General features: G+C 40.8%; 2 protein-coding genes across 4 annotated transcripts in view; one reads left to right on the plus strand and one right to left on the minus strand.

Moving 5' to 3' along the window:
- matn4 (matrilin 4) overlaps positions 1-5,985 on the minus strand; it is a 31,825-nt gene extending 25,840 nt beyond the window's left edge. For all 3 annotated transcript variants that reach the window (XM_084929591.1, XM_084929590.1, XM_084929589.1), the window contains exon 1: positions 5,711-5,985. The gene's annotated coding sequence lies outside the window, so the exon portion shown is untranslated. The remainder of the gene's footprint in view (positions 1-5,710) is intronic.
- rbpjl (recombination signal binding protein for immunoglobulin kappa J region-like) lies at positions 151-23,987 on the plus strand. The gene is made up of 12 exons (XM_084929592.1): positions 151-244; positions 5,616-5,763; positions 10,672-10,806; positions 12,163-12,233; positions 12,346-12,461; positions 14,589-14,763; positions 16,017-16,154; positions 17,191-17,303; positions 20,069-20,209; positions 20,352-20,507; positions 20,668-20,771; positions 22,070-23,987. Exons 1-12 carry the CDS (start codon positions 208-210, stop codon positions 22,368-22,370), a joined length of 1,635 nt encoding a protein of 544 aa, XP_084785718.1. The 5' UTR covers positions 151-207; the 3' UTR covers positions 22,371-23,987.
- The last annotated feature ends 1,547 nt before the right edge of the window (positions 23,988-25,534 follow it).

Genomic DNA, 25,534 nt, shown 5'->3' on the forward strand with positions numbered 1-25,534 from the left:
GCCTGAAAAGAATTACACAGCTCTTGGACTCAGTACTGGACAGTGAAGTCATTGTTCTATTCCCCCTTAAGACTATTTGCTAGGTGTGCATTTGTTGGTCTACGTCACTTACATTTCTCTGTTAAACCTGAACTTTTTCTAAAAAAGCAGAGTGACCATGGACCCGAGGAACACCCCATCCTAAATTCAGCAGAGGCCACGCCCATCATGGATGAACTGGATGTCGGGGAAGATGGCAGGGAAGGTTAGTAGTATTATTTTGTAATCCTATAAATAAATAAAACAAACTTATTGGAAAGCACTTTTGTGGTGGTGCTACGGTGGCTGCAGCTCCCTCTGCTGGCCAAACCTGAATACAGTGTGAATATTTCTGTAGTTCTGTTGAGTGTGAAATATTAGGAAAATGTAACAAACGAAATGCAGTTGTGTTCTATGTATCGTGACATTGGCTACTGTAACTGAACAGTGATGGAATAAAGAGGGTACGTACCTCGACCTGAGCTGAACATGTCCTCCACACGAGTGTGACTCGAGCATAGACTGTATATGAAAGATGAAGCCACCGTCACTTCACCCATTGTTTTTTGAGTTCCACTTTGAAGCCTTAATGTTTGCATGTTGGTTGTAGTCCTGTTTAATGTTGGGAGCTCGACATTCTCACTGTTATTTAAACAAGAAGGTCAAGTACTAACCTACTAGGTAAAGCCAGCAAGGCTAGTTAGCAAGCTGCATGAATAAAATGCACAACAATCAGAATAACAACTCTTAATTTGTGCTCAGCAGCATTCTAGACTAGGTTAGGATTTTACTCACCCAAACTAAAGCACAGACTTCTTGGGTATTTTCAATTACACGAGATAAATCATTTTTAGCCTCAGAGGCTGTGACTCAGAATTATTTCCCTGGATATAGAAATGATCCAGACTAGTTAGCTGAAATTATTTCTTGAGGACATCAAGATGATGTCTCCCAATTTTACTTATTTCATTATGATAGGTATTTGGACAGAATAACTCTTTTTATACTATCTTTACGGTAAAGAATCCTTACAGAGAATCGTGGTTCCTGATCTGAATGTCTACACTGGGCCAAACCTCTGAAGATTTTTATGTCAATTCATCTGTAAATATGATGTGGTCCTGAAACCAAACAGACCGAACTGAACTAATCACATCACCTTTTAACATACATCTCCACTAAAATTAGTAAAGAAACCAAAAACCAAAAAAATCAATTGGCCAAATTATGATTTCTATGCTCAGCAGTGCCTGTGACGAACAGTACACGGCCTTTTATCAGTTCTGTGACATAAAGCATCTCGTGACAGAAACCTGAATTCTCACATAAAACTGTTCTGACATTATTATGGTCACCAGACCACAATGTTAATTTTTTAAGTGCGAAAAAAAAGAAAGTAAAAAAATATCATTATATGTTGTGAAAAGAGGAAAAAAACCATCTGGAAACTAGGGTTCAATTTGATAAGTGAAGTTTCGAAAGACCAGTCAATGGTGACATGAACTGAGTGGAGCTGTTATAAACGAATGCCTGACATGTGAAAACATCTTATTTACCATCGTCCACGTCAGCCTCTGATAATGATGCTGCCCCGCCCCCCTGGGGTCATGACCCTGAGGTTAAAATGGTGACAGATGACAGATAATCTTACCTTTCAGACAACCGTTTAGAAAGTTTCTGAGACTCCGTTTATCAGAAGTCTAACGAAACAAGCAAAGAAAGACTTAATTTACAGGTTTGAAGTGTTAGCGCTCACAGTGAAAGTGAATCGGTTCTTGTTAATGTGACTATTAAGGGAAGCTGTGTGTCTCCTTTCATTCTCTGTTTCTTTTTGCTTGTTACTAAACTGTACTAACTCTAAAATTCAAGCTCCATCAAACCTCTATGAACGAGTAGCAGTTCAACAGTAACCCTGCTTGTTGAAAAATGCCACAAGTACCTGACACGTCAAGCTCAACTGCCAGAAAACGCTTTCAAAGAAAGAAAACTGAACGTCTCATTTGGAAGAAAAAGTTGATGGTCTAATGCTGGAAAACGCTCCAAAGCCTTACACATAGCTGCCCTGATAGATCCCTGTATCTGAGAGTTATTCCTCTGAAGAATAATTTGCACTGATTTGAATTTTACATTCAGTTTATGAGCAGACATTATTAAAATGTCATTTTTACCTTATCTGTCAATTGAGAACAATGAATCTTCTGGAGGCACAAATATTTCTTATTTAAACAGCTGGATTTGAGGTCAAACATCATGATGGTGAAATACTGGCTCCACATCTGATTGGATCACTTGTAAGATTGTTTCCAAGACTTGTCACAAATACACACCTCAGATTATAAAGCACTGTGGTGCATCAATCTTGAGTCACCTCGATTTCATTAACATTGGAAGTAGGTGCAGCGATTTATGAACAGATGTTCTGATATAATCTGGCACACCTTGCTCAGATTGTCTTCAGCCGCCTTTCCACTGATAACATTTCTGCTGAAGCTTGAATAGCAGATGGATCAAATAAAGATCCAGATGCTTTTCTCAGGTTCTCTGTTGGGTCTTTGCTGGATTCTCTTCCTGTTTCTTAAGGACATGACTTCAGACACTGTTCATCTGAAGCAGACAGGTTTTTGTTTTAGGCCTGACACTTTTCTGCTACACTTGTCCAGTTTCCACAGTTTGTTTTAGGCATACACTGCACACCATGATGAGATATATCAAGTTGCTGACTAATAGCTCTTTGAGATAAGTGGCTTAACAAACAAAAACATTGTTTTGCTGCAGATAACTTGAAAAATACAAGATAATCTCCTTTGGAAACAAAAAATAAAGAGATGAGGGAAGCCTCAAGGCTGTGGCCTGTGCACAGATATAGAATTAGGCATGCATCATTCAGTACGATAAAACTTAAATGTCCACGGTTGTGTTAATAAACTGTGGTTATCATTGTTCTGTGGGCTAAACTGCTTCCTTTCACAACAGTAATGCTACACATTAAAAAACAGCCTCGTCTCTCTATCGGCGTTGTGTAAAGCTGCCAAAAGACATCTGGTATATAACACACACCAGCAGCTTGGAAAAAACTGCAATATTTTATAGAACGGGAACAAAAACAAACTTGATAAATCTGAGGAGGCGAATCAGTTAACGAATAAAGGGTGTAAAAAACATTCCTGCTACACAGACTTTCATTAAAGGTCTGCTTTTTAGACAGATCAATGGATGGCAGTGTTTTCTACTGACTTTATGTTCTGTCAATGTGAATATGACTGAACATATGCAATGTTAAGAGGAAGGCACTGAGATTAAAACAGCAAGTGAAAGAGCAAGATGTGGAAAAACAGAAAGGACAGAAGTTGTGACGCACAGTTTGACTGACAGGCTGGACTCACACTGAGAGGAAAACACATCAGCTCTGAGCTTCAGAGATTAGAAAGCCGGACAGAGACGGAGGTCATATGTTTGTGTAACATAAAGAGAGCCAGAGTGAGCGTGAGGGGAAAGAAAGGATGTAGAAAAGCTGGAGATCAGAGAGAGCAGTTTGGATGTATACAGTGAGACGGGCGGAGAGGCTGCGGTTGTTCTGTAGGCGGTTTGGGGTTTGAGTGGCAGCTGGAGACCATATTGAGATGAACACACAGCACTTCTTGTTGTTAGATTTAGATTAGAACCAGATGTTAAGTCTGCTACTGCGAGCAGTTTCACTACCTGCCTGTCTTTGAATTACACCCCGACTTCCTCCGCCGCCTTTTATTATCATCTGCCCGCGAACATAAATGGACCTGAGCCCGGTTATATGAAGACCTGACTGCGGCTCAGGTGGGTAAATTATCATCAGCAGTATTATTAGGAGTACAGAGCCTGTCAGGGTATGTGTCCTCTAAATGCATCGCATACAGGGAATAATACTGTTATACAAAAGGACTGAAAGTCTGAATGTGGCTGTGCAGAACAGCTTCTCAGTCCCAGCTCTCCTTTTTATTTAAAACACAAACAAACTTAGGAGTAGGTCTAGGTTGAGTCTGTGTCGTAAACCTTTGGACAAACAAAAACTCACCAGTGTTTGGTTTTATGCATTTAGTGCAAAAGAGAAATTCATTTTTTCATCTCGTCAGCATGTGAGACAACAAATAAAGTCAACTAACAACGTTTTACCACTCTTTCACAAACATATCTGGATATATTTGTAGTTCATTGCATTTCTGTTTTGATTCACTTGAGTAGTTCTCAAAAATGCAAAAGGCAAAAGAAAAAATAAAGAAAAACTGCAGCTATTCATGCAATTATTGGCTGAATGAGTTCCAGAATGAGCACTGCATTATTATTCATAATGACACACACTTGTTTTCCCCCTAGAAAAAGGAGGTGTGGACCCCTTGTACTCAGTAATTTGTACCCATGGCTGCATTGATAGCCCAGGAGCCCCCCTTTAGTCACGCCTGCGCTGTTGACCCGTTTAAAGTTTCCCAGAGACACGGCATCGCTGATCATGCGCCTGTATCATGACTCTGTCACCTCCAGTCTGTCCACATGCCTGTATGGCTGTATGATTAAGCTTCTCTCTGACTGACTGTGTTGACTTAACCACGTGAGCCCTGACCCGTCTCTGTGCTCGAGTAGACTCTCCCTGAATGGTGGCTTTGACTGCCTGAAGCATCACCTCCAGGCAACCAGTGTGAACCCAAAGCCTCTTTCCCTCTGTCTTACACTCACATCTATTTTCAAATGTGATGCGTTTTAAAAATCAAAACATGAACATCTGTCAGCATCTTTTAGTGACCTTTAATTATCTTTCCACTTCATTTCACTGACTCATCATTTGTTTCACTTCAATGTAAACACTTACTGCAGCTAAAACCGTACAAAAATCATAATAACATCAGTGAGAACTTGTCTTTATTAGTGCATTATTATCATGATCAATACTTTTTCCAAAGATCAATGGTGTCTTTGAGTTCATCTGAGCCAAACTGGACCTTATCCAACATCCAACTTTCAGAGGCTTTTCCAAGCTCCTTAAATTTTGAAGGCCTCTTTGGAAACTCTTTTTGAAGTCACAAACTGCTTGTGTTGGCATTTGACTAACAATTATTTTCATTAACAATTTATCCACAGATCATTTCAGTGAATAATAACTTAACTGTTTTCTCTGAATGCCACAGAATAACTCAGTTTTAAGTTTTCTTTTCCTCCCAGAAGCTGAGCCCATTTTTTTAGTTTCAAATTTAAAGATTTTTACTTTAATCAAGAAAAACAGCGAATTGTTGCATTTTAAAGTCCAGTCTGTTTGACTGGATTACTTGAAAACTGGTTGAAATTATTAATCTTAAATATTAAATTAAGACAATTCAGTTAAAACCAAAAGCACTTTCATGCACACATATCACATGTGACCACGTCACACGATGAACTCGATGATTTCTGCTTTGGGCATACCTTTGCTCTTGAAGCAGGCTGCAAAGCACCGCGTTGTCCTGCACACATCTCCTATTTCACTCGGTTAAATTAAGTTTAAATGATGCGACACTGTGATCTGACTCATCATGTTAATCTCTGCTTTGAACGGTTTTACTGTGAAATCAATCTAACACTTCGTTTCCTCTCAGAAACACTGCTGCACCGACCTGGCTTCCCCGAGGCAGACACCGCTCTGTTATACCCACCTCCCCTGTCCCCGGACCCAATCAGCCCGCTGACTCACCTGGGGACGCTGCCGTCCGGACACGATGCAGCACGGACGGGTGGATGGGACAGGTAAGACGGAGAACCAGCCGGGTACTCAGACCTCCGCGACAAAAGTCCCGAAACACACGCACGCAGGGTGTCCCGGGTCGGGAAAGGTGAGGTCACGGTTTGCTGGAGTTTATCCCAAAGTCTCGGAGAGGAGGTGAGGAATGAGCGCGTGGACGTGGAAAAAGTTTCAGGTCAGCTTCGTGTTTCTGCCGCGCTGACCTTCCCTCGGTTTTACTCACTGTTGGAATGAAGTGGTGCAGTGATGGTGAGGAGGTATAAAAGTGCCAAGAAGTATTTGGGGAGGTAGAGACCCCGCCCCCCGACCTTTGAAATCCGAACAATGTTGAGCGCGCGGAGAAGTTTGGAGAGGTGAGACCTGCTACGGCGCACGAGCGCACAAATGTTTCTGCTTCATAAAGTTCATCAAGTGTTTTACAGATAATTTGTGACTGATCAGTGACTCTCTAATGTTCAGCTTTCTCACTCTAACGTCATTACTAAAGTAATGTGATTACATTAACAGTTTTTAGGCCAAAGAAAACGAGTCCCATGTGGCAGGAACTGTTCATGTCAGACGAACCAAAACAGTTTGAATTATGATATTTGTGTTAAAATCCTGCACGTGATAGGATATTTGTTTTTATGAATAAGTCATGTGACCTGAAAATATAATCTGATTGGGTGTTACTGTCGTTCTGGCCTTTAGCTATGAAAACTTAAATGTAGTTTGAAAAAGACTGGAGCATAGACTGTATATAAAAGATGGATGTATCCAACTTGGCATCACAGCTTAGTTACTGAGGTCCAGTTTTAAAGCTGTGCATTTAAGCTGTTGCTATCTTGGTTTTGTGAACCCAGATGTACTGAGGTCTTTCCTGAAGCATATTCTGCTTCATTCTCATTTTTTATTTGGGAGTTGCAGGGAGCATTTCTACATAAACCCCTAAACAGCTGGACTTTATTTTGCAAACAGAATGGTCTCCCCCTGCTGGTCATCAGAAAGAAAACTGCTTTATAGGGTATTTCCACGTCACTGTCACGCTTCAGACATCTTTTATATACTGTCTATGGCTTGGAGCTGCACTTCTGTTTTGGTTGAAGCAACATCTTATCCCATAATCGTATCCTGGACCAGTCAGCCCACAAATCACACACTGGTGTCCAAACTACAGCAACCAACAACTAGTCATAAGGGAAAAATGAGTATTATCCCAAACAGTTGCAGGTGGTTACTGAAGGTTTCTGGCAAGCCCCATGCAGACCTAGAGATCGATCAGAGACCAACCTGGTAATCACCAGTTGCTAGGAAACCATGCATTCTGCAACCAGTTGGTATGCAGTTGTAGGAGGTTGCTGGCAGTTTCTAGAATAAAACTGGTCACAAAGAGGTTTCACATGATGTACCAAAAACCTCCCAGTGGTTTGCATGGAAGACCCCAACTTGTCTGCAAACACTTTTTGCCTTCAAAGTAAACATGTCGGTAAGGTTCAGCTTGTATTTTAAAGGTAAATGTTTTCTGTTTTCAGTTTGCGTCCCACTTTTTTAGGTTTAACTGCAGCCCACAGTGTAAATATTGAGTTTTTGCAGACAAGTCGACACTTCCATGCAAACTACAACTGGCCTGGGCAATCTGCTCGAACCCAGCAATCACATAGAGGGTTTAGGTGCAGTCCTCTCTATGTGACCAGTTTCACCAAACAATAGCTGCAAGCTCGAAACTCCAGCAGCCGCTCACAACCAGTCGAGAAATACGCTTTTTTCTTAATCAACCTCCTGCTCCTCACCAGCTTGGATCTAAATTCTCTGAAGGTTCTAAAACTTCTAATTTAAAAAACTTTTCTTCCACTTGTGGATTTTAGGGCCCAGACACCTGTCGAGTTCATCATACTAACAAACCCAGTAATTGTAGTGATTTTAAACTTTCAAATACTTGTGTGCTAGAACAACATCTGGACCAGAAGATGTAGATGCAAGTGTATTTCTGTCCACCCCTCCCCCCATCCTTCTTCAGTTCATTCTGTGTTCCTGGTGTGAAATACCAGGAGCCCTGCGCTCCTGACGCCTGGCCCTTTGACCTGTGAAAATGTGAACGTCTAATTTAAACTACAAACTGGTGAAGACACACACAGCCATTCAAGTCTGAACCCTGACCCGTGGAGAGAGGCGTTAGTAGGATCTGATGTTCAGTACAGCTGGCCAAGCAGGCGCTCGGCCTTATGGAGACCAAGCTGGTCTGAATACATGTATCATCATCAGGGTCGAGATTATAGAAGGTCTTGTATCCTTGGTGACTTTTTTAAGTGCACAAATAATATATTTGCGAAATGCTTTCTGTGCTCAGTAACAGTTTAAGGGCTTCAAAAATAATATAAACCATAAGAAAGAGAAGTGATACATGATTTTTTTTTTTTCATTTTTCGTGATGTTAGAGTTATTGTAATAGAACTGAGTTAAAGTTTGTTGTCTGCCATAATAGGATTGGAAAATATTTCTTATGAGTTGTTCAAACATGAATTTCTTTCTACTTAAAGCTTGAAAAGTGAAGTCGTGTTTCTGTACTGAAGAGTCAAAAGTCTGCATGTGAAGCTCAAACATCCACTGTGCCATCTATGTTTGGGACTTTAGTCACTCTCAGTTTCTCCACTTTTTTAATATCTTAATATCCAGATAATAGTTGTTAATGGAAAGTATGTGCTCTTACCTTAAATTTGTGTGAGAACTTGGTGGCTGCCACAGGAAACCACAGCAGGTTGATTTTTCACCACTTACATAATTCAGCTGTCTTTTGAGTCCTTCCTTATTCCCTTGCCTTCCTCCTCTCCTCCTCTCCTCTCCTCCTCTCGTGTCGACAGTCTTCATTAGGAGTAGCATTCCAGACTCCAGGCCCCGGGGTCATAACTCTGTGTCTGGCTCCTCATTACATCGCTACAGCGGGGAGAAAACACAGCTAATGTGACGGGCGCTATTGTTAGCAGAGCAACACGGGGTCAGTCAGCTTGTTCTTTCAGCCTTTTGCCTGCTGTTCAGCTCAGCATTTAAAATCTAATCACACAGAAGGAGGCCGCGTTAACAGAAGTAATGAACACTTTACAAAGTAAAAAGGTTGTAAATAACCTGCTCAAACTCAGGATTAAATGAATAGAAAAAGATAAGATAAGATACCTTTATTAGTCCCACGAGGGGAAATTGTGGGACTAATAAAAGCATTAAAATCTAAGTGTAAAGCCTTTATTTGATTAAAGCACTGCTTTGTTGTCTTGTAATTACAAAAGACCCAGCAAGTGGAAACATAATATCAAATACTAAATGTCCATTCAGAAAACCCAAGTCTGTATTTGTGCTTCAGGAATCTTTTGTCCACTTAGTCTAGTTTTGTTCTGGCAGTGGCTCACCTGCTGTTCACTTACCTGCTGTTCACTTACCTGCTGTTCACTTACCTGCTGTCAAAACATGAAATATCTAAAATTTAATGACTGGAAATAAGACTTTGAGGGTGAATTCTTTAAATTAAATGTCAATCAGAGGAGAAAATGAACAATACATGAAACAAATAATGTGATTAAACAATAGCTTTTAAGTTCTGCTTATATTTGAATAATGTTTCTCTTTATTTGCAAGAAAAAACAAACATGCATACACATCCATATATCTCCTTTGGTGTATGTTCATATTAAACATGGCCCAAGTTTTGAATAGTGAGGTCAGGGTATGTACAAGGAGTCCACCCTGCTCTAAAAGTTTTATCTTTTTGACTGTTTTGAACTGTGAACATGTAAATCTACTAAAAAAATGAAAAATATGGATCCAGACATGAGCAAAGATGCTCTGTGGAACAAAATGAAACAAGAAAAACCAGAGGCCAGAAGAAGAAATGAAATAAGCATGAATACAGAAGTCAATTGATCAACAAAGAAAAGCAACCATAGATCTAAACTGTAAATCTAAACTGTATATAAAGTAGCATGTATTGAATAATAAACTGCATGTATATGCATCAGCATATGTGTATTAACATGTTATTTTTGTACAAGTAACCTGTAAGTTAACTAGTTCTGATCAGACAGGATTATTTTGCTTTCATTTGGTCCCAAGTCTGTATCTGAAACTTAAATTTGTGAAAATGTGACATTACTGCATCTCCCGTCTTTTCTTTCTGTGCTGGTGGAAACAGGCGAATGTTTTCCAGCTATAAAAAGAACTGTTCCATGTTTTAATGAGTCTCTAACAACACTGTTATCCCATCTTTGGCTTGCCTGTATTTATATCTGCTGCTGTTGAGTCTCTTCTAAAGATGGATGGAGTGTCTGCTGATGATAATTGTGTGCTTAGTCTGAGCTACTTTGTGGGAACATGAAAAAAGTGTAATTCAAACTACAGTGGGATTTGTTTCTTGATAACATGGTGGTAAAACTCTAGTCTGCTTCATTCATGTGTCACTCAGCATTGTTTTTTTAAGGAAACGAGCAGGTTTTCACCACTTTAACCACGTCCATGTGTTCGTTTATGATGGCAGTGAGCTGTCCGCCTGAAACGGAGTCCCTTTGCACACATTTAGTTTCTGTGAAAAACACCAAACTGGGCTGAGATGCTGCAGACATCACACAGAGTTTAGAAACGGGCCTGATTTAAAGTCAGACGATGATGGTGATGGAAGATGTTTTGGAGCACTGGTCATTCCTGTATTATGAATATTTGTGACCCCTGATTTTTCCTAAAGTGCTACAGTGATGTTCACACTTGTAGATAAACTAACAACTGCTGAGTTATTTTATGTCATAAAATTTGCCACAAACATTTGCATCTCCATCAACACTTTTATACATAGTTTTTCTGTTGAGCACCATCAGAATCTTGGCTTTTCCCCACAAACACACTATGTGTTGTTTTTTTGCTTTTCTTTGTGACAAACATCCTTGTCATCCAATCAGGAGACTGAACTCAGGGTTTCAAGGCTGTCAGTTACTGGGAGCATCAGCAGAACTAGGACGAGAAGCCCACGCAGACCAGAGTGTCACCATCCTGCACGCCAAGGTCGCTCAGAAGTCCTACGGCAATGAGAAAAGGTGTGGTGATGATTTTATAGAAATAAAATATATTACACAAATAATCCAAAAACAGTTGATTCTGGACGTAACATTTTCAGTGGGAGAAACATTTCGTCACTCATCCAGGTGACTTCTTCAGTCTCAGCTGACTGCAGGTTTCCCCAACTTTATAAACAGTTTATTTGCACAATGACTGAAACCAGGCGCATGAATAAACAATGAGCTGTGAGGTCAGTTTATGATCATTAATCTGCGTGCATTAATCTCATTGATCAATGATGATTGAGCATGCATCAAGACATTACACAAATAAACTTGCAGCATTAACACATTTTATTAAACCCAACACAGAAATCTTTTTCTAACAAACTGATTCGTCTGACTGTTTCTGGCTTTACAAGATCTGAGGGACAGGCTCAGATTTCCAAGTTTATTTGGCAGTTACTTTAATATCTACACAGATCCACAAAGTGTCATAAAACAGTGACAAAATGATTTCCTCAAGAACAACAGATGATTTCTTGTGGACGCAAACCCCAAAGAAATCCTGTTTACTTACACATGAAGTCACAGAAAGCAGGAAATTAATAAGAAATCTGCAACATATTTGACATTTGGTGGAAACTTAATAACAAACCAGTCATTTCACCTCTAGCTACAGCTAGCAACTGGCACACAAAACTAAAATTAAAGATGAGATTAAAGACTTGAAGTAGAGGAAGGTGAATATACTTTTGAGTTTTTGAGAAACTGCAAAGTTTATTTGCAGTTTTTTTTATGTGCAGCCAGTTTCATGTGAGCCAGGCTGTGTGTTAAGGATAATTTGCATGATCAAAACTCCTTTGTTATTTGATTTTCTAATGTCATATTCTGTCCTGCAATATGCTTCTGAAGATTCTTATTCATGATGTAATTTGTTCTCCTGTGTGTCCTGTAACTGTCCTGAGCTGTCATATTCATGCAGCTGAATAAGGCTGATGTGAACTGGCTGCACGTTCACCTTCTTTAACCATTATTATGCACGACAGTTAGAGTTGTGAACAAACAAGTTTCTTCTAATTAAACTTGCTTTATGTTGAGCAGGACATGCATTTGAATAAATCAAAGAAAGCTTTATTCGTCTGACCAATCATGTGATTTACATTTCACAGTATTTCCCATTAGTGAGACTGAGTATTTTGCCCGTGATGTTTAAGGCAGAGTAACTTTTTGTAATACCTGTAATACACACGAGACTCACCTGATTTTAACAGATGAATGAACAGAAGAAGAAAATCTTGAATTAATGTAGAGATTAGTGAAATCATAAGCAGGTGAACTGATTTAGTGGGATAAAATCTGCTGTTTCAGTGACTGTTTCTGCATCACCTCCAGGTTCTTCTGCCCTCCTCCTTGTGTTTACATCACTGGCCATGGATGGAAAGTCATGCAGGACCATTTAAAAGGTAAATAAAGATGATTATAGTCAACTTTACATTAAAATTTGAGTGAATTTTATAATGTCTTACATTCTTCCACTCACTGCTGTTTTTCCTTCTCATTGTCTTTTCCATCCAGCGGCCGGTTATGGCGACTCTGTGTATCGAGTGTGTGGTTACATGTGCCTGGACAGCTCCAGCCAGTCACAGGCAGACGCATTCAAACTGGTGTTCGATGAACAGCCAAACTCCAGGGTGAGAGCTCTCTGGTGGCCGTGAGCAAACCTCTGTTTATGTCGACAGTCGTTCCCGGTGAGAAAATTCCTTTTGTGACACAGACACTAATTTTCGGAGATTTATGCTCCCCCTTTGTCCCATTAGTTATCCTCTCAATTCATCTCCAGGTGTTCACTGATGGGGGCTGAGGTGGCACCAGCGAGCCATCTGCATCCATCCATGTCTTTGTCCTGAACAGCTTTCTGAAGATTTGCAGAATTTATTAATTTCAGACATAACTGATTAGAGATGCTATAATGATGCTGATGATTAAACTGAAATATTAATACAAAGTCAGTGATACCCATATGCAAAAGTTTAATTAATTATGCAAAGTTACAGAGTAATTAGACCAAAATTGTTGCTGTTACCATTCCAGTCTTACATGTCTCTCTCAAATGATCATCACTGTGAAATCTAACTAAAATTTAGATTTTGGGAAGTGAAGTTTGGTAACATGACGGCTCTAAAACGTGATAATAGAGTGTAAAAAATCAGAATATACCTGCCAACTCCACACATCAAGTTAATGTAAAATCCTTTTTTAATAGAAGTACACTGAGTGTCTTTGGTTGCCCCTCAGTGGAATAAGAGTGTTGGAGTGAAAGCATCACAGAGCAACACTGTGATCATCTGTAACGCTCAGAAAGCCAAACGACATTCTGAGTTTCTTTAAGTTTGGATCGAGCTGAATATCAGAACTAAAAACTCACTTTTTACGGGGCGATTGTGACTCAAGAGTTGGCGGTTTGAGCCCCGGCTCCGACAGTCTCGGTCCCTGATGCCTACTGGTGGTGATCAGAGGGCCCGGTGGCGCCAGTGTGCGGCAGCCTCGCCTCTGTCAGTGCGCCCCAGGGCGACTGTGGCTACAATGTAGCTGCCATCACCAGTGTGTGTGAATGGGTGGATGACTGGATGTGTAAAGCGCTATACAAATACAGACCATTTACTTTTTAAATGAAATCTGCTTCCTGCATTCTGCACTTCTGGTTCTCATTTCTATAATCCACACACAGGAATATGTGACGTTTAGCCCCAAATATCCAGAGTGCCTCACCAAACAGATGAAGTGCATAAAAAACTGCCAGACATGATTAGAGACCAGTACTCACAAGCAGAAATCAGAAACACAACACTTTAAGTTTTCATCTGCCACAAGATACAGAGTGGAGGTCAGGATCAAACACATAACACAGGGAACTGTTGTTGTTGTCTGATGTGTTTCAGAAATTCTTTCTTTTTATTTCATCTTTTTCGTGTTTTCAGCGGCTGTTTGGTTAGTTTTAGGCACCAAAGCGACTCTGAACAGCGAAAATAGTCACGAACTGATTTAAAATGGGTCCTTTCACAACCATAACCACACATCTGAAGTTTCTTTGTCACCACGTTGGTTTGGCTGAAAAGAAGCAGCAGTGATGAAACCTCGGCTTTGTTGAGAGTTCTGAGGTTTTACACACAGTTATTAACGTCGCTGTCATAAACATCGTTTGTTACACTCGTTAAACAACCGACCAGCGTTTTCACAGCGAGCTGTACACGTCGTATACTTTTGTTTTGCTTTGTGGGGTTTTTTGTAACTACCTCATATTAAAGGCAAAGTCTACAATTTTTTTTACGACATATGATACATGACATGTATATTACACTGTGACAAGAGTAAAAAGAGTCCTTAGAATAAGTTTCATTCAGGCGGTTGTCTGAAAGTGAGCAGATAAGTGAATGATGATGTATGAACTGTTGTGTTTGAGCTCTGCGTGTGTTTACTCGGCCACGAGCATTAAACTTTTTATTTCAGGCCATTGTTGACTCAACAAACAGTCGCGTCTGACAGAAAAACTGCACGGCTGCAAACACGCTGCCCGTGCGCCGGCCTTTCGCTTATTTACTGACTGATGGAGAAACAAACGTGCTTTGTCTTTATTACTGTACAAACCTTCAGCCGAGCGTCAAATGCTGAGAAAAGCAGAAAAAAAAATAACCAGAAAAAGTTTATTTCAATTAAAGTTATTTATGAAAAACATTCCTGAGGAGTTTTCCTCTTCTGCGTCTGATTATGTGAAGTGTAATAAGTCTCACACTCATGCTGTCTGTGTGTCTTGTCAGCAGACGTTCGCTTGCGCCAAGTCGCTGTTCATCTCTGATCAGGACAAGAGGAAGCATTTCTGCTTGCTGCTGCGCCTCTTCTTGGGCAACAGACAGGAAGTGGGTTCTTTCCAGAGCCGGATGATCAAAGTCATCTCCAAACCCTCCCAGAAGAGACAGTCCATGAAGAACGCTGACCGTGGGTTTATTCCACTTTTAATCCAACAAATCAGGGAATTCCATTTATTTTTAAACTGAGGATAAGTGGCAGAAATGAACATTTGAAAAGGTCTCACATCACCTGAGATGGATATTTGTGTTTGTTTTGCTTTTGAGGTCTGTTGTCATTTCTTTAGCAATTAGACATTAGTATGATTTTTACTATTTTGGTCTCCTTGGTGACAAATACAGTAAAAAAAGAAAAACACAAATGAGCAAAAACAACAAAAAGCAAAGAGCCAAAATAAACTGAAAATGAATCAAAGGAAATCGAAATTGAGTAAAATCACGGAAAATGATTTAATTCAGAAACAAAAGGGGGGAAAATGTGTTGATTTAACTGTCTCTGTGTTTTGGGCTGTTTGATGACGTTTCCATCATGTGAAACATTGCAGACATTAAGATGGAAACTATGAAGAAGCCTTTAAGTTTGATGGTTAATGTTAGGGTGGGAGTCATGGAAGGTCCTCACATAGATTCAGGATTCCCTGCATTCATCCTGGGATGACACTGTGTGGTGCGCACGGATTGACTTGAGTTGAGTTTAAACACAGATTCTCAGTAAATTATTATCGCTGTTGTTCCTGAGATGAGATCAGGGAAGGACAAACAGAATGACTACGTTTAACACAGATGGTCTCAGTGGTCTCTGGTTTCGTGTGACTTAGTTCAGCCTGTGCTGACAGGAGTTAACCTGAAAACCAGAACATGCAGAGACGCAGGGAGAACATGCAACCTCCTCACTGAAGGACCAAATCAGGAATCCTCTTGCTGTGATGCCACAGCGCTGAGCTGCTGTGAAGCCTGAGCACACGTGTGATGGAAACACATGTGTGCATGTTTGTGCCTCACAGGTTCCCAGGTGGCTCACTTTATGCGGACCTGCACTAAATGCTCATCACTTGTCCTTCATCCCACACACTGAGACAATTTCCTATCATTTTACCAGCTGTCATTTAATAAAAGGCTCACAGGAAACACGATGCTCAGAGATTTATTTATGCTAAATATATTTACTCACCAGGATATTTAAAAATAAAATAAAATAAAATGTTTGATTAAAATCAGTTTCCTTCACATGACTGTCACCAAGCCACCAGAGCTTGTTTGTGTTTATTTCTTATTTTCAAAATGGTTAAATTTCAGACTGTCCCACACAAACATCCTTTAAATCCCACTAACAGTGTGTGTGTGTGTGTGTGTGTGTGTGTGTGTGTGTGTGTGTGTCTGCAGTGTGTATCTCATCCTGCTCCAGGGTGGCTTTGTTTAACCGTTTACGCTCTCAGACCGTCAGCACTCGTTACCTCTCGGTGGACAGAGGAGCTTTCATAGCGAGCGCCAGACACTGGACGGCCTTCACCATCACCATGGGTAACTGTGTGTGTGTCCGTGTCAGCATGTGTCACCGCTTGTGTGCAAACAGTACAGTAGATTCAAAGCTTTATATTCACACACAAACACATGCTTTGGATCCAGGGAAGATCATAATGTTTTCAGTTTATGATTTAACAGACTTTAACTGAAAAACATAGATGTAGAACACAGACATCCCATAAAACTGCCATTTACCCTCAAACTGTAATATGAAGGATGTTAGCACAGTTATACTGCCTGAGCCTCTTGTTTTTAGTCTCACTCAGTAAAATGAGTGCATTGAATGAACAATGTGGAGAATAATTATGCTGAGCAACACAGAATAGCTTAGAGCTCTTACTGGGTTATATTGCCCATTTCTCTTCTATAAATCGATGCACGTAAGGTAGAAATTGTTGTATACAAATTCAATAGGCAGGAAGTGTGTCTGCTGGTGTCCCCAAACAGAACCTACACCCATGGTCCTCATGGTGTCTTTTGGATGCTTTATTCTTCCAGCATCCTCACCTAAACCAAACAGAGAAGTAGGAACACGGCATGTGGAAGGATTCGTGCGGTGTCCTGTGTGTGAGAAATCAAATGGCACCTATGAAAACAGGCTCTGATTTGTCTGTGATGGTGTCAAACGTGTATCCTCCAGTCAGCAGACGTGTCTTCTCGCCCTGCAGCCATCCTGCATAAATACAGTCACTGTGCGAGCGGTTTTCCTCAGTAAAGTCTAGAAGAGTCCATTTAAAGATCTGTGAGGTTATTTATTTAACACAGTGCCCTGTGTGCACGGACCTCCCACCACCAAAACCCAAACCTCAGTCATTCATCCATCAGCACTTGGTCCTCTCTTCGATCACGCACACCGACGGTCTGTTTGTCCTCTGTTAGCAGAAAAGTCATGTAAGGAAAAAATGTAATAAAGCTGAAAATGTGCAGAAATTAACCGTCAGTGTGTGTGTGTGCTGCAGTGGAAGGAATATGAATATTCATGCATAGTTGTGTGTGTGTGTGTGTGTGTCTGTGTGTGTGTGTGTGTGTGTAGTGGATGACCAGTGTGCTGAGCAAGGGGGCTTTGTGCTGAGCGAAGGCTTCATCTATTACGGCTGTGTGGTCCAGCTAGTGTGCACCGAGTCTGGAGCAGCTCTGCCACCCATGGTAACACACACACACACACACACACACACACACACACACACACACACACACACACACACACACACACACACACAGAGCGTATGTGAATAGTGCATACCTTGTATTGTCCACCATATGTACCCTCACTGGTATTCTAGCGAATTTTATCTGCACTCAGCCAAAGCTTTAAAAACCTCTGCTGTAGTCAGTGCCGTTAAACAGCTGCAGAGGACGACACAGTGAGATGATAGAAACAAAAGACCTCATAATAAAAACTTGTAATAAACATGATAGAAATACCAGATACCTTTTAATGCCTTTTTTCTAACCATGCCACATTTCTACAAAATGGAAATGATTCTTATCAAATGATTTTTATTTATTTTTTTCTGTGAAAAGAAAATTGTGTCAGAATGGATCTCAGGTGTGCGTCTGTAAAACATTAGGAAATTTCTAGGAATAGCCCCTCCCACAGTCACTCGTTCAGAAGTCTCGGCTGAAATTCTCTGAGCTCATCTCAGGATATTAAAACAATAACCACGAGATTTGGGAAAATCCTGCTAGTTTACTAAGAATCTTTAAATCCCAAAGCAGCCACACTGCTGAAGTGTTTGTTAGCGAGACACCAGATACCTGGAAGTATGTCTGTGAAGGTTCTCAGTCATCCAGGTCATCGTAGTCAAAGGAGCTTGCAAAGAAAAGCGTCTGGACTTCTTTAAGTTTACTTGAAGACGTTTCACCTCTCGTCCGAGAAGCTTCTTCAGTTCTAAGGTCAAATGGTGGAGAGTCCCAGATATAAACCTAGTGGGAGTATCCCCCCACAGAGGGACAAAAGGACCCCCTGATGATCTTCTAATCGCCTGAGCCAAGGTGTGAAACTGGGTGTGGGTCCCAATCAGCCAGAGTTTCGGGTGTGTTCATTGTGAAACCTGGCCCCACCTTATCATGCGAATTCCTGAGGTCAGATGGATGGTTTTGAGATCCCTTCCCAGACGCCTTAACGCCCACTCACATCCTGGGCCATCTGACCTCAGGAATTCGCATGATAAGGTGGGGCCAGGTTTCACAATGAACACACCCGAAACTCTGGCTGATTGGGACCCACACCCAGTTTCACACCTTGGCTCAGGCGATTAGAAGATCATCAGGGGGTCCTTTTGTCCCTCTGTGGGGGGATACTCCCACTAGGTTTATATCTGGGACTCTCCACCATTTGACCTTAGAACTGAAGAAGCTTCTCGGATGAGAGGTGAAACGTCTTCAAGTAAACTTAAAGAAGTCCAGACGCTTTTCTTTGCAAGCTCCTTTGACAGATACCTGGAAGTAAGTTGGATTAATCAATGTTGACTTTTCAATATCTTATCAACAAAAGAAGCTCTTTATAACCATCTCTAGCTGGAAATTAGTGGGGAAATGGGTGCGCTCTGCAGTTTAGCTAATTATTTGACCATAAAATCAGTTAAGGTATAATCGCTGCTCAATACTGAATGACTTCCAGATGTGTGTCTGTGCAGGTGTTACATAAGCTGCTAATCCCACAGATATCCTTCCAGTTTGAGCTGTTCTTAGACAAACGTCTGCACTGCCGTCCGTCACATTTCGCTGAGCACACCCTTTCTCTGTACTTGCTAAACTGCTGTCATAACACCCTGAGCTGCTGGCCTGCTGGTAATTGGTGAGGGTATACCCGCACACTACACCTCTATATGTTTTTGTAGTTGAGGCCTATTGCAGCCGGTTTGTTTAAAGACAGAGAAAGCTGGCGTTGGACTGTGGTGGTCGTGGTCGGCGCTCAGCGACCGGAGAGGTGAAGACAAAACGCTCAGCAGCACGAGAACAAAGTGTTTCAGATTGTGTGTGTGTGGTGCAGTTTAGGGCACATTTAAGTGTCTTAATACTGAGGTTTGGACTCAGCGCCAGAAAACACCACAGTTAATTCAGTGTCCAACCTCCACAGATACACCTGGCTGATGTTTGTACATCTTTTAAAACCCGAATCGCTCAGTTTCTGCTGGTTGTGTTATCTCAGACAGCTGCTCACTGTTTATTTTACTCTCCTGATCTCTGACTGTACATCTGTGAGATGATATATTTGGATGGTTTTTAGAAGCCCGTGGTATTTCTTCTTCAACAGATCTAAAAAAACTGTTATTGTAGATGTATTAGACAGATTTATGTTTTTATTACCCTCAGCAATAATACCTGGGAATAATATACAGTTATAAAAGACCACAGTAGGATGTGTGAATATGTTAAAATCTTTGTAAAGTGATGATTAAGCCCTTTTATTTCTAGAAACTGTTGTAAGCACAATCAGAAGCACCGCCTCGAGCTGTGATCCTCCCACAGCTGCAGTGTCCTGACAGCAAATTCAAATCCTCCACCTGCAAAATCCAAACAAAAGCACCATTTAAACTTCTTAATTTTTTCTATATTTAAAAACTTTCCTTTCCTTTGTTTTTTCTTCTATCAGTACACTGAGTTTCAGTGTATTTAGCATTTGTAATAAACCAAAGTTTTTAACCTATTTGTAAATTCAGTGACTTATAACTAAATTATTTCAATGCATTTTTATTTACACACATAAACAGGCGAACTGGCTCCAACTAAAACCAATGGGAACTGCACTTCACATTAGCCTCAAAGAGCTGCTAGAACAGATAAACAGTGAGCCTCCAAATCACGCCTGATAGCACCTTTTTCTTCTAACAGTTAAGTTGTTATTATTGGGGAAAACATTTTAATTATTCATAAATGGATTCTAAGCTAAAGTTCTTCATCTTCAGGTGATCCGAAAGGTCAACAAGCAGCACGCCATCTTAGACGTGGACGAGCCCGTTTCTCAGCTCCACAAGTGCGCCTTTCAGTTCAGAGACAACCCTCACGCCTATCTGTGTCTAACCAACGACGCCATCATACAGTACCAGGTTCTCTTCTCTTTCCCAGCCTTTGTTTTCGATTCGTCCTCCACCTGCCTTTGTTTATTTCTTCCAGTTGACACCTTCACGTTTGTCCTGTTGACGTGTTTCTTCCTTTTAACCATCTCCTCCATCTTTTTCTTCCCTTCAGGCCCCGTTCAGCGTCAGAGATCCCAGCAAAGTGGTGCTGAATGACGGGTCCTGTTGGACCATCATCGGGGTGGAAGTCGTAGAGTTCACCTTCAATCAGGGTCTAGCTTGTATCACGACACCAGTTAGCCCATTTCCTGTTGTCACTGGGTTAGAGGTGAAGTGCCAAGACAAACCTTCACATTGTGTGGTTCTCATGTGTTTTCTACTTTTTAAAAAAATTATTTTTATAAAATCCTAAATGTGCTGTTAGCTAGAAATGGAGCAAACTACTCAGTCAAAACAAGGAGATCCAGAGTTCCTTTTTCTTCCTGCAGGTGAACGGTGGAGGGCACGTCGCCATGCTGGAAATTCACGGAGAAAACTTCACTCCTCATCTGAAAGTCTGGTTTGGCAACGGCGAAGCAGAGACCATGTACAGGTGAGCGAGCAATCACGAGTCGTTTCCAACTTTGAATCATGGAAAGCTGCTTCAGCACGATCCAAATATAAAGCTGGAAAATAGTGTCACATGAAGCCTTTTACCTAAAAACTCAACCTGTTAAATTTATATGGCCCCTGCAGGGGGCGGAGCTTCTCACAGCCAGAGGGACTTTTCACAGTTTGTTGAGGATTTTCTAAAACATTTGTTTTTGTTGAAAATAGAAAAATGCACCATATTTTTTTCAAGGATAAAATTCAGGACTCTGGGAAAATATGATGGGCATTTTTTTTCAGCAACTTTAACTGAAAGCATTTTTGAAAGTTATGACATCAATATAAAAAAGTCTCCTCTTTACCCGTATTCATCCGCCCTGATAGTCCGAGCCAAGCCTGGACCAGAGCGATGTATAAAGAGGTTTATGTTATAACCAAACATCAGTAGGAGGAACTCAGCTTGGCTCACCAGGAACAATCCTCCCTCTAACGTTTATGTGGGCGTCTGTAATTTACAGACGGGCATCACAGAAACTTGACATCCAGCCGTGCTCTCACAGAATCTCATGTGACGCAAACCGAAGTAAAACAGGCCTCTGACGTCAGGATCCACCTCAGATCCCACACCTGAAGTGCTGAGGCATCGTAAGTCAGGGTCAGAGTGAGAGCGGCTCACCGCGAGGCTCTGCAAACGTCCCGCAGCTCTGCAGCAGCGTGTGTGAAGAACAGCCGTCCACAATGTGCTGTTTGTGCAAGAAGCTGCAGCCAATTAGGAACATGATCCCTCCCTGCCAGGCCAACCAGAGGTGCAATATAGGTTCAAATAAAATATTTTATAAAAGGGCATTCACAGTGTCTGCTGTCTGCTCAGACCTCGTATCAGCCACACGTTTATGTTTAGTTTATACTCATTAACTTAAACAGCTTCATTCAAATTCTCAGAAAGGAGAAACTGAAGAAGTATTAGGTATAGAAAAATGTCACATTTGCATTTTTTCTTTCTTTTCTTTTTCTGTCACATTTTTATACCTTTTACTGTATTTTTTTTCTTTTTGCATCTTTCTACAACACAGTTCATACAGATGAGTTACATTTCAAGTTTAATGTCTTTAAAAACTCTTTAAAGGTCTTCACTTTATCTGTTTTATATTTGATCAGATCATTTGTTTGGTTCATTTTTGGTGCTTCGAGTGACGTCCTGCTCCTTACATGTTTACAGCAGTCAGCAACTTTTGAAGTTTGTCTTTTCATTTATTTTCCAGACCACAGCTCTGACTTTCATGTCCTTGTTTTTCCTCTCAGGTCTCCCAAATCTCTGCTCTGCGTCGTTCCCGATGTTTCGGTTTTCAGCGACGGCTGGCGCTGTCTGCGGCGCGTCATCACCGTCCCTCTGTCTCTCGTCCGACTGGATGGACTGATTTATCGCACCTCCTACAGTTTCACCTACACGCCTGAGCTCCAGCCGCCCCCGTCGGCCCGAATGACAGTCGGAGGAGGGAAGAAAGAAGGAGGGATGGGCGGAGGACAAGACGATGACATCCTGTTGGAGACCATCCATCAGGAGTTCACCAGAGCCAATTTTCACCTCTTCATGCAGAGTTAGTTCGTTTGTTCACAGGAATCACAGAAATCAAAGTGTACAAATAGCTGAACTGGAGACAGGTGTGACATCATAATTACCTTCCTTCCATCTGCTCTGCACATTAAAATTAAAGCGTTTTCTTCAAGATCAGTAAGAAAGCAAAATCTTATGTTTACATGAGTACGAGTGCACACGAATGAAAACAGGTTCCTCGGTCACGTGACTGAAACTAACGCGACACTTTTCATATCTGTGATTTCTAATCGAGGCTTCAGCACAAAGTTCTTTGACAGAAATTGTATATTTTAAAAGCCTTTAATAACTTTAGACAAGTGTTAACAGGAAACAGGAGATGAAATGGAAAAAAAAGAACGGCTGACGCCCCCTGATGTCACTGATGTCTCTCTGTTGAAGCTTCCACGTAAGCAGTTCGACCTCAGCCTCACTATTATTTTGGAGCCAGATGTGATCACATCTGTTAATCTGCTTACCTGCTAATTAGTGACAGACTAATAAAAAAGAGACGTTTCAACACCAAAACCGAAGCACAGACTTGTTGGATGTACAGCTGTGTTGATCTCAGTGGATCAGCAGTATGATGAAAACACGCTGGCATGAAGAAGTTTTGACATTAATAAAAATAGATCACTAGATCCTTGCATATGTGAGTTTAAGGAAAATTTGTTTTTTTATACATTTCTTAGGTAATAAAGGCAACCATCCAAAATAAGAACAGATAAAACCTGAGCTTTCATCACATCTGAATATTTTCATGTGATCATTTAAAGAAGATCAGCTGCAGCTGCCCACACATCTGAGACAGAGACTGTAGGATGACTTTGTGGTTTGTTGGATTAAAGCTCCTGTGGAACAAACAGCTGCGTTCTAAAATCAGGTGCTAGTGAAGCTTGACTAACCTTTGACCTCACTGACGGCAGGCCGATAAAGAGACTTTCACCTCAGAGTCTACGAAGGACACTGAACATTAAACATCACTTTATCCTTGTTCCTTAAAAATCGAATCTCTAAATTCAGTGTTCCTGGTTTTGAAGTACAAATGAGTGCTGAGCGTGAGCAAACACACTGTGAGTTATCACTGAGTTTTGCAGCCACCAGAGAAACACTGTATGTCCTGTATGATATGTTCAGGGTCTCTGTGGCAGTAAAACCTTCAATATGATTCAAAAATGAAAAGAGGAAGAAAAAATGGATTAGAAAGGATCACAGTGAAGGGGAGGATGTGTTTATCTCATGGATGGATGTGAGTTGAGAGCAAAGTAAAACGATGTGCTTCCCATTTTGCCCACTGAGGGAAAGTTTTTGAACCCAATATTCTGTGACAAACAGTCTGGGTGTCAGTGTTTCACTGGCTGTGCGTGAATGTTAATGTTAATATATTAAACCCACGGGAAGAATTACAGTTCAAGTTATCAAAGTGTCAGCAGAGGCGCTGCTCTGGTGAGTGATGGACAAAAGAAATATCTGAGTGTAGAAAAGACAAAAACAATAAAACCTGTTGTCAGATTATCAAATAGAACAAGGCCCGTTTGTTCTATAAATCTAAAATCTTGTGAAAATATTATTCTGTGTTACATGTCACACACCAGTGATATTTCCAGCATTTTATTCCCAATAGAGCAGCACAAACAGGACTAAGACCAAGGTGGAGGAGAGTGGAGACCCACAGGAAATCAGAATTTTAGACAAGAAATCATTTGGTACATTTTTTTACTTCAGTATTATTTCAAGTTGTTTAGCATTAAAATGTATTATTTTAAATAACTCAAGGACAAAGTTATACAGAATAATATGCATTTCAATAATGAATTGTATCACTTAATGTAAAAATGTCAATCTTATATCGTAATGCATAGGTGCAAAATCATTGAGAAGTCAAACATGTGGATTATTAAAAATGACATTTCCATATTGGATCAGAAACGTCCAGAGTTAACGGTGATGTGAAACAGCTGGAGATGTTCAGATGTTCACTGGGAGCGAGCAGGATTAGAAATAAGTCCGCCACCTCAGGTCGAGCAGTTTGGAGCCAAAGTTAGAGGCTGAGATGATTTGGACATGTGCTGAGGAGGGAGGGTGGATACACTGGACTAAACACGCTGGAGATGGAGCTGCCAGGCAGGAGGAAAAGAGGAAGAAGAGAGAGAAGATTCATGAAGGTAGAAAAGGAGGAGCATGCTAAGGGTCGGGTCAGATGGAGGCAGATGATCTGCCGTGGTGATCCCCACAGCAAAAGAAGAAGAAAGTTAATAATAGACTCTAAGTGGACATTCATCACACATTCATCATTTAGTTTTACTGATTCTGATCCAGATCCAGATAAGCAGACTGGAATTTGACTGTTTTTCAGGGGTAAATGGGTTTATGTGTTCCCTTTTGTAGTTTGAACTGTGTGTGATCTTCTGTTGCGCCACACATTAGAGAAGATGTAAGCAGCACTGTGATGACAGCCTCCCTCACACTTTAATCTTCATTCTTATTTTGTTAATCGAGTTAATCAAAGTGTCAGGTTACGACTGAAGTCACCAAACCAGCAAATCTGATTTCACTTGACTTGTTTCTACACTTTGTTCCTGCTGCATGTTTGATTCTTGGAAGTAAAATTACAAGTAATTAAATTTGGGCTGAAAATGCTTAGTGCGCACGCGCCAACCAGCGTGCAGCCTGTTACAGTCGCTCCTGCTTTTTCTCTTAGTTTAGCTCTTTTTTTCTTACGTATTCTTTTTTTTTCTGACTTGTATTTTCATCCGTTTATTATCTTTTACTCAATCATGTGGATTGAGAGAGTTTTTGTTCTTCTAGTGGCCGTGGAACTGTTACTTTTTTTTTAAATAATTTCCCCCAGGGATTAAATAATTTCCCCCAGGGATTAATAAAGTATTCTGATTCTGATTCTGATTCTGAAAAGAACAACCAAAAGCTCTTTTGTTCCCACCAAGTGAAGCAGGTGATCATGACAGAGGCATGGCAGGACCTCCCGCATCGCCGTATCGCTCTATTGTAAACCCCAAAGTTCATTCTTTTCAGCCTTCGCATACTTCTCATTCTTAACACGGCGACTTCTCCTCAGCTTCTGTGGAAGCTCATTCTTCACTGAGATTAAGCAACAATCCAAAAAACACAAGTCACCTGATTTAATATGCGTGGAAGGGAGATAAGCTGGAGCT

This window comes from Perissodus microlepis, chromosome 5, assembly GCF_051167445.1.
Source record: "Perissodus microlepis isolate ML-2025 ecotype Zambia chromosome 5, ASM5116744v1, whole genome shotgun sequence".
Lineage (NCBI taxonomy): Eukaryota > Metazoa > Chordata > Actinopteri > Cichliformes > Cichlidae > Perissodus > Perissodus microlepis.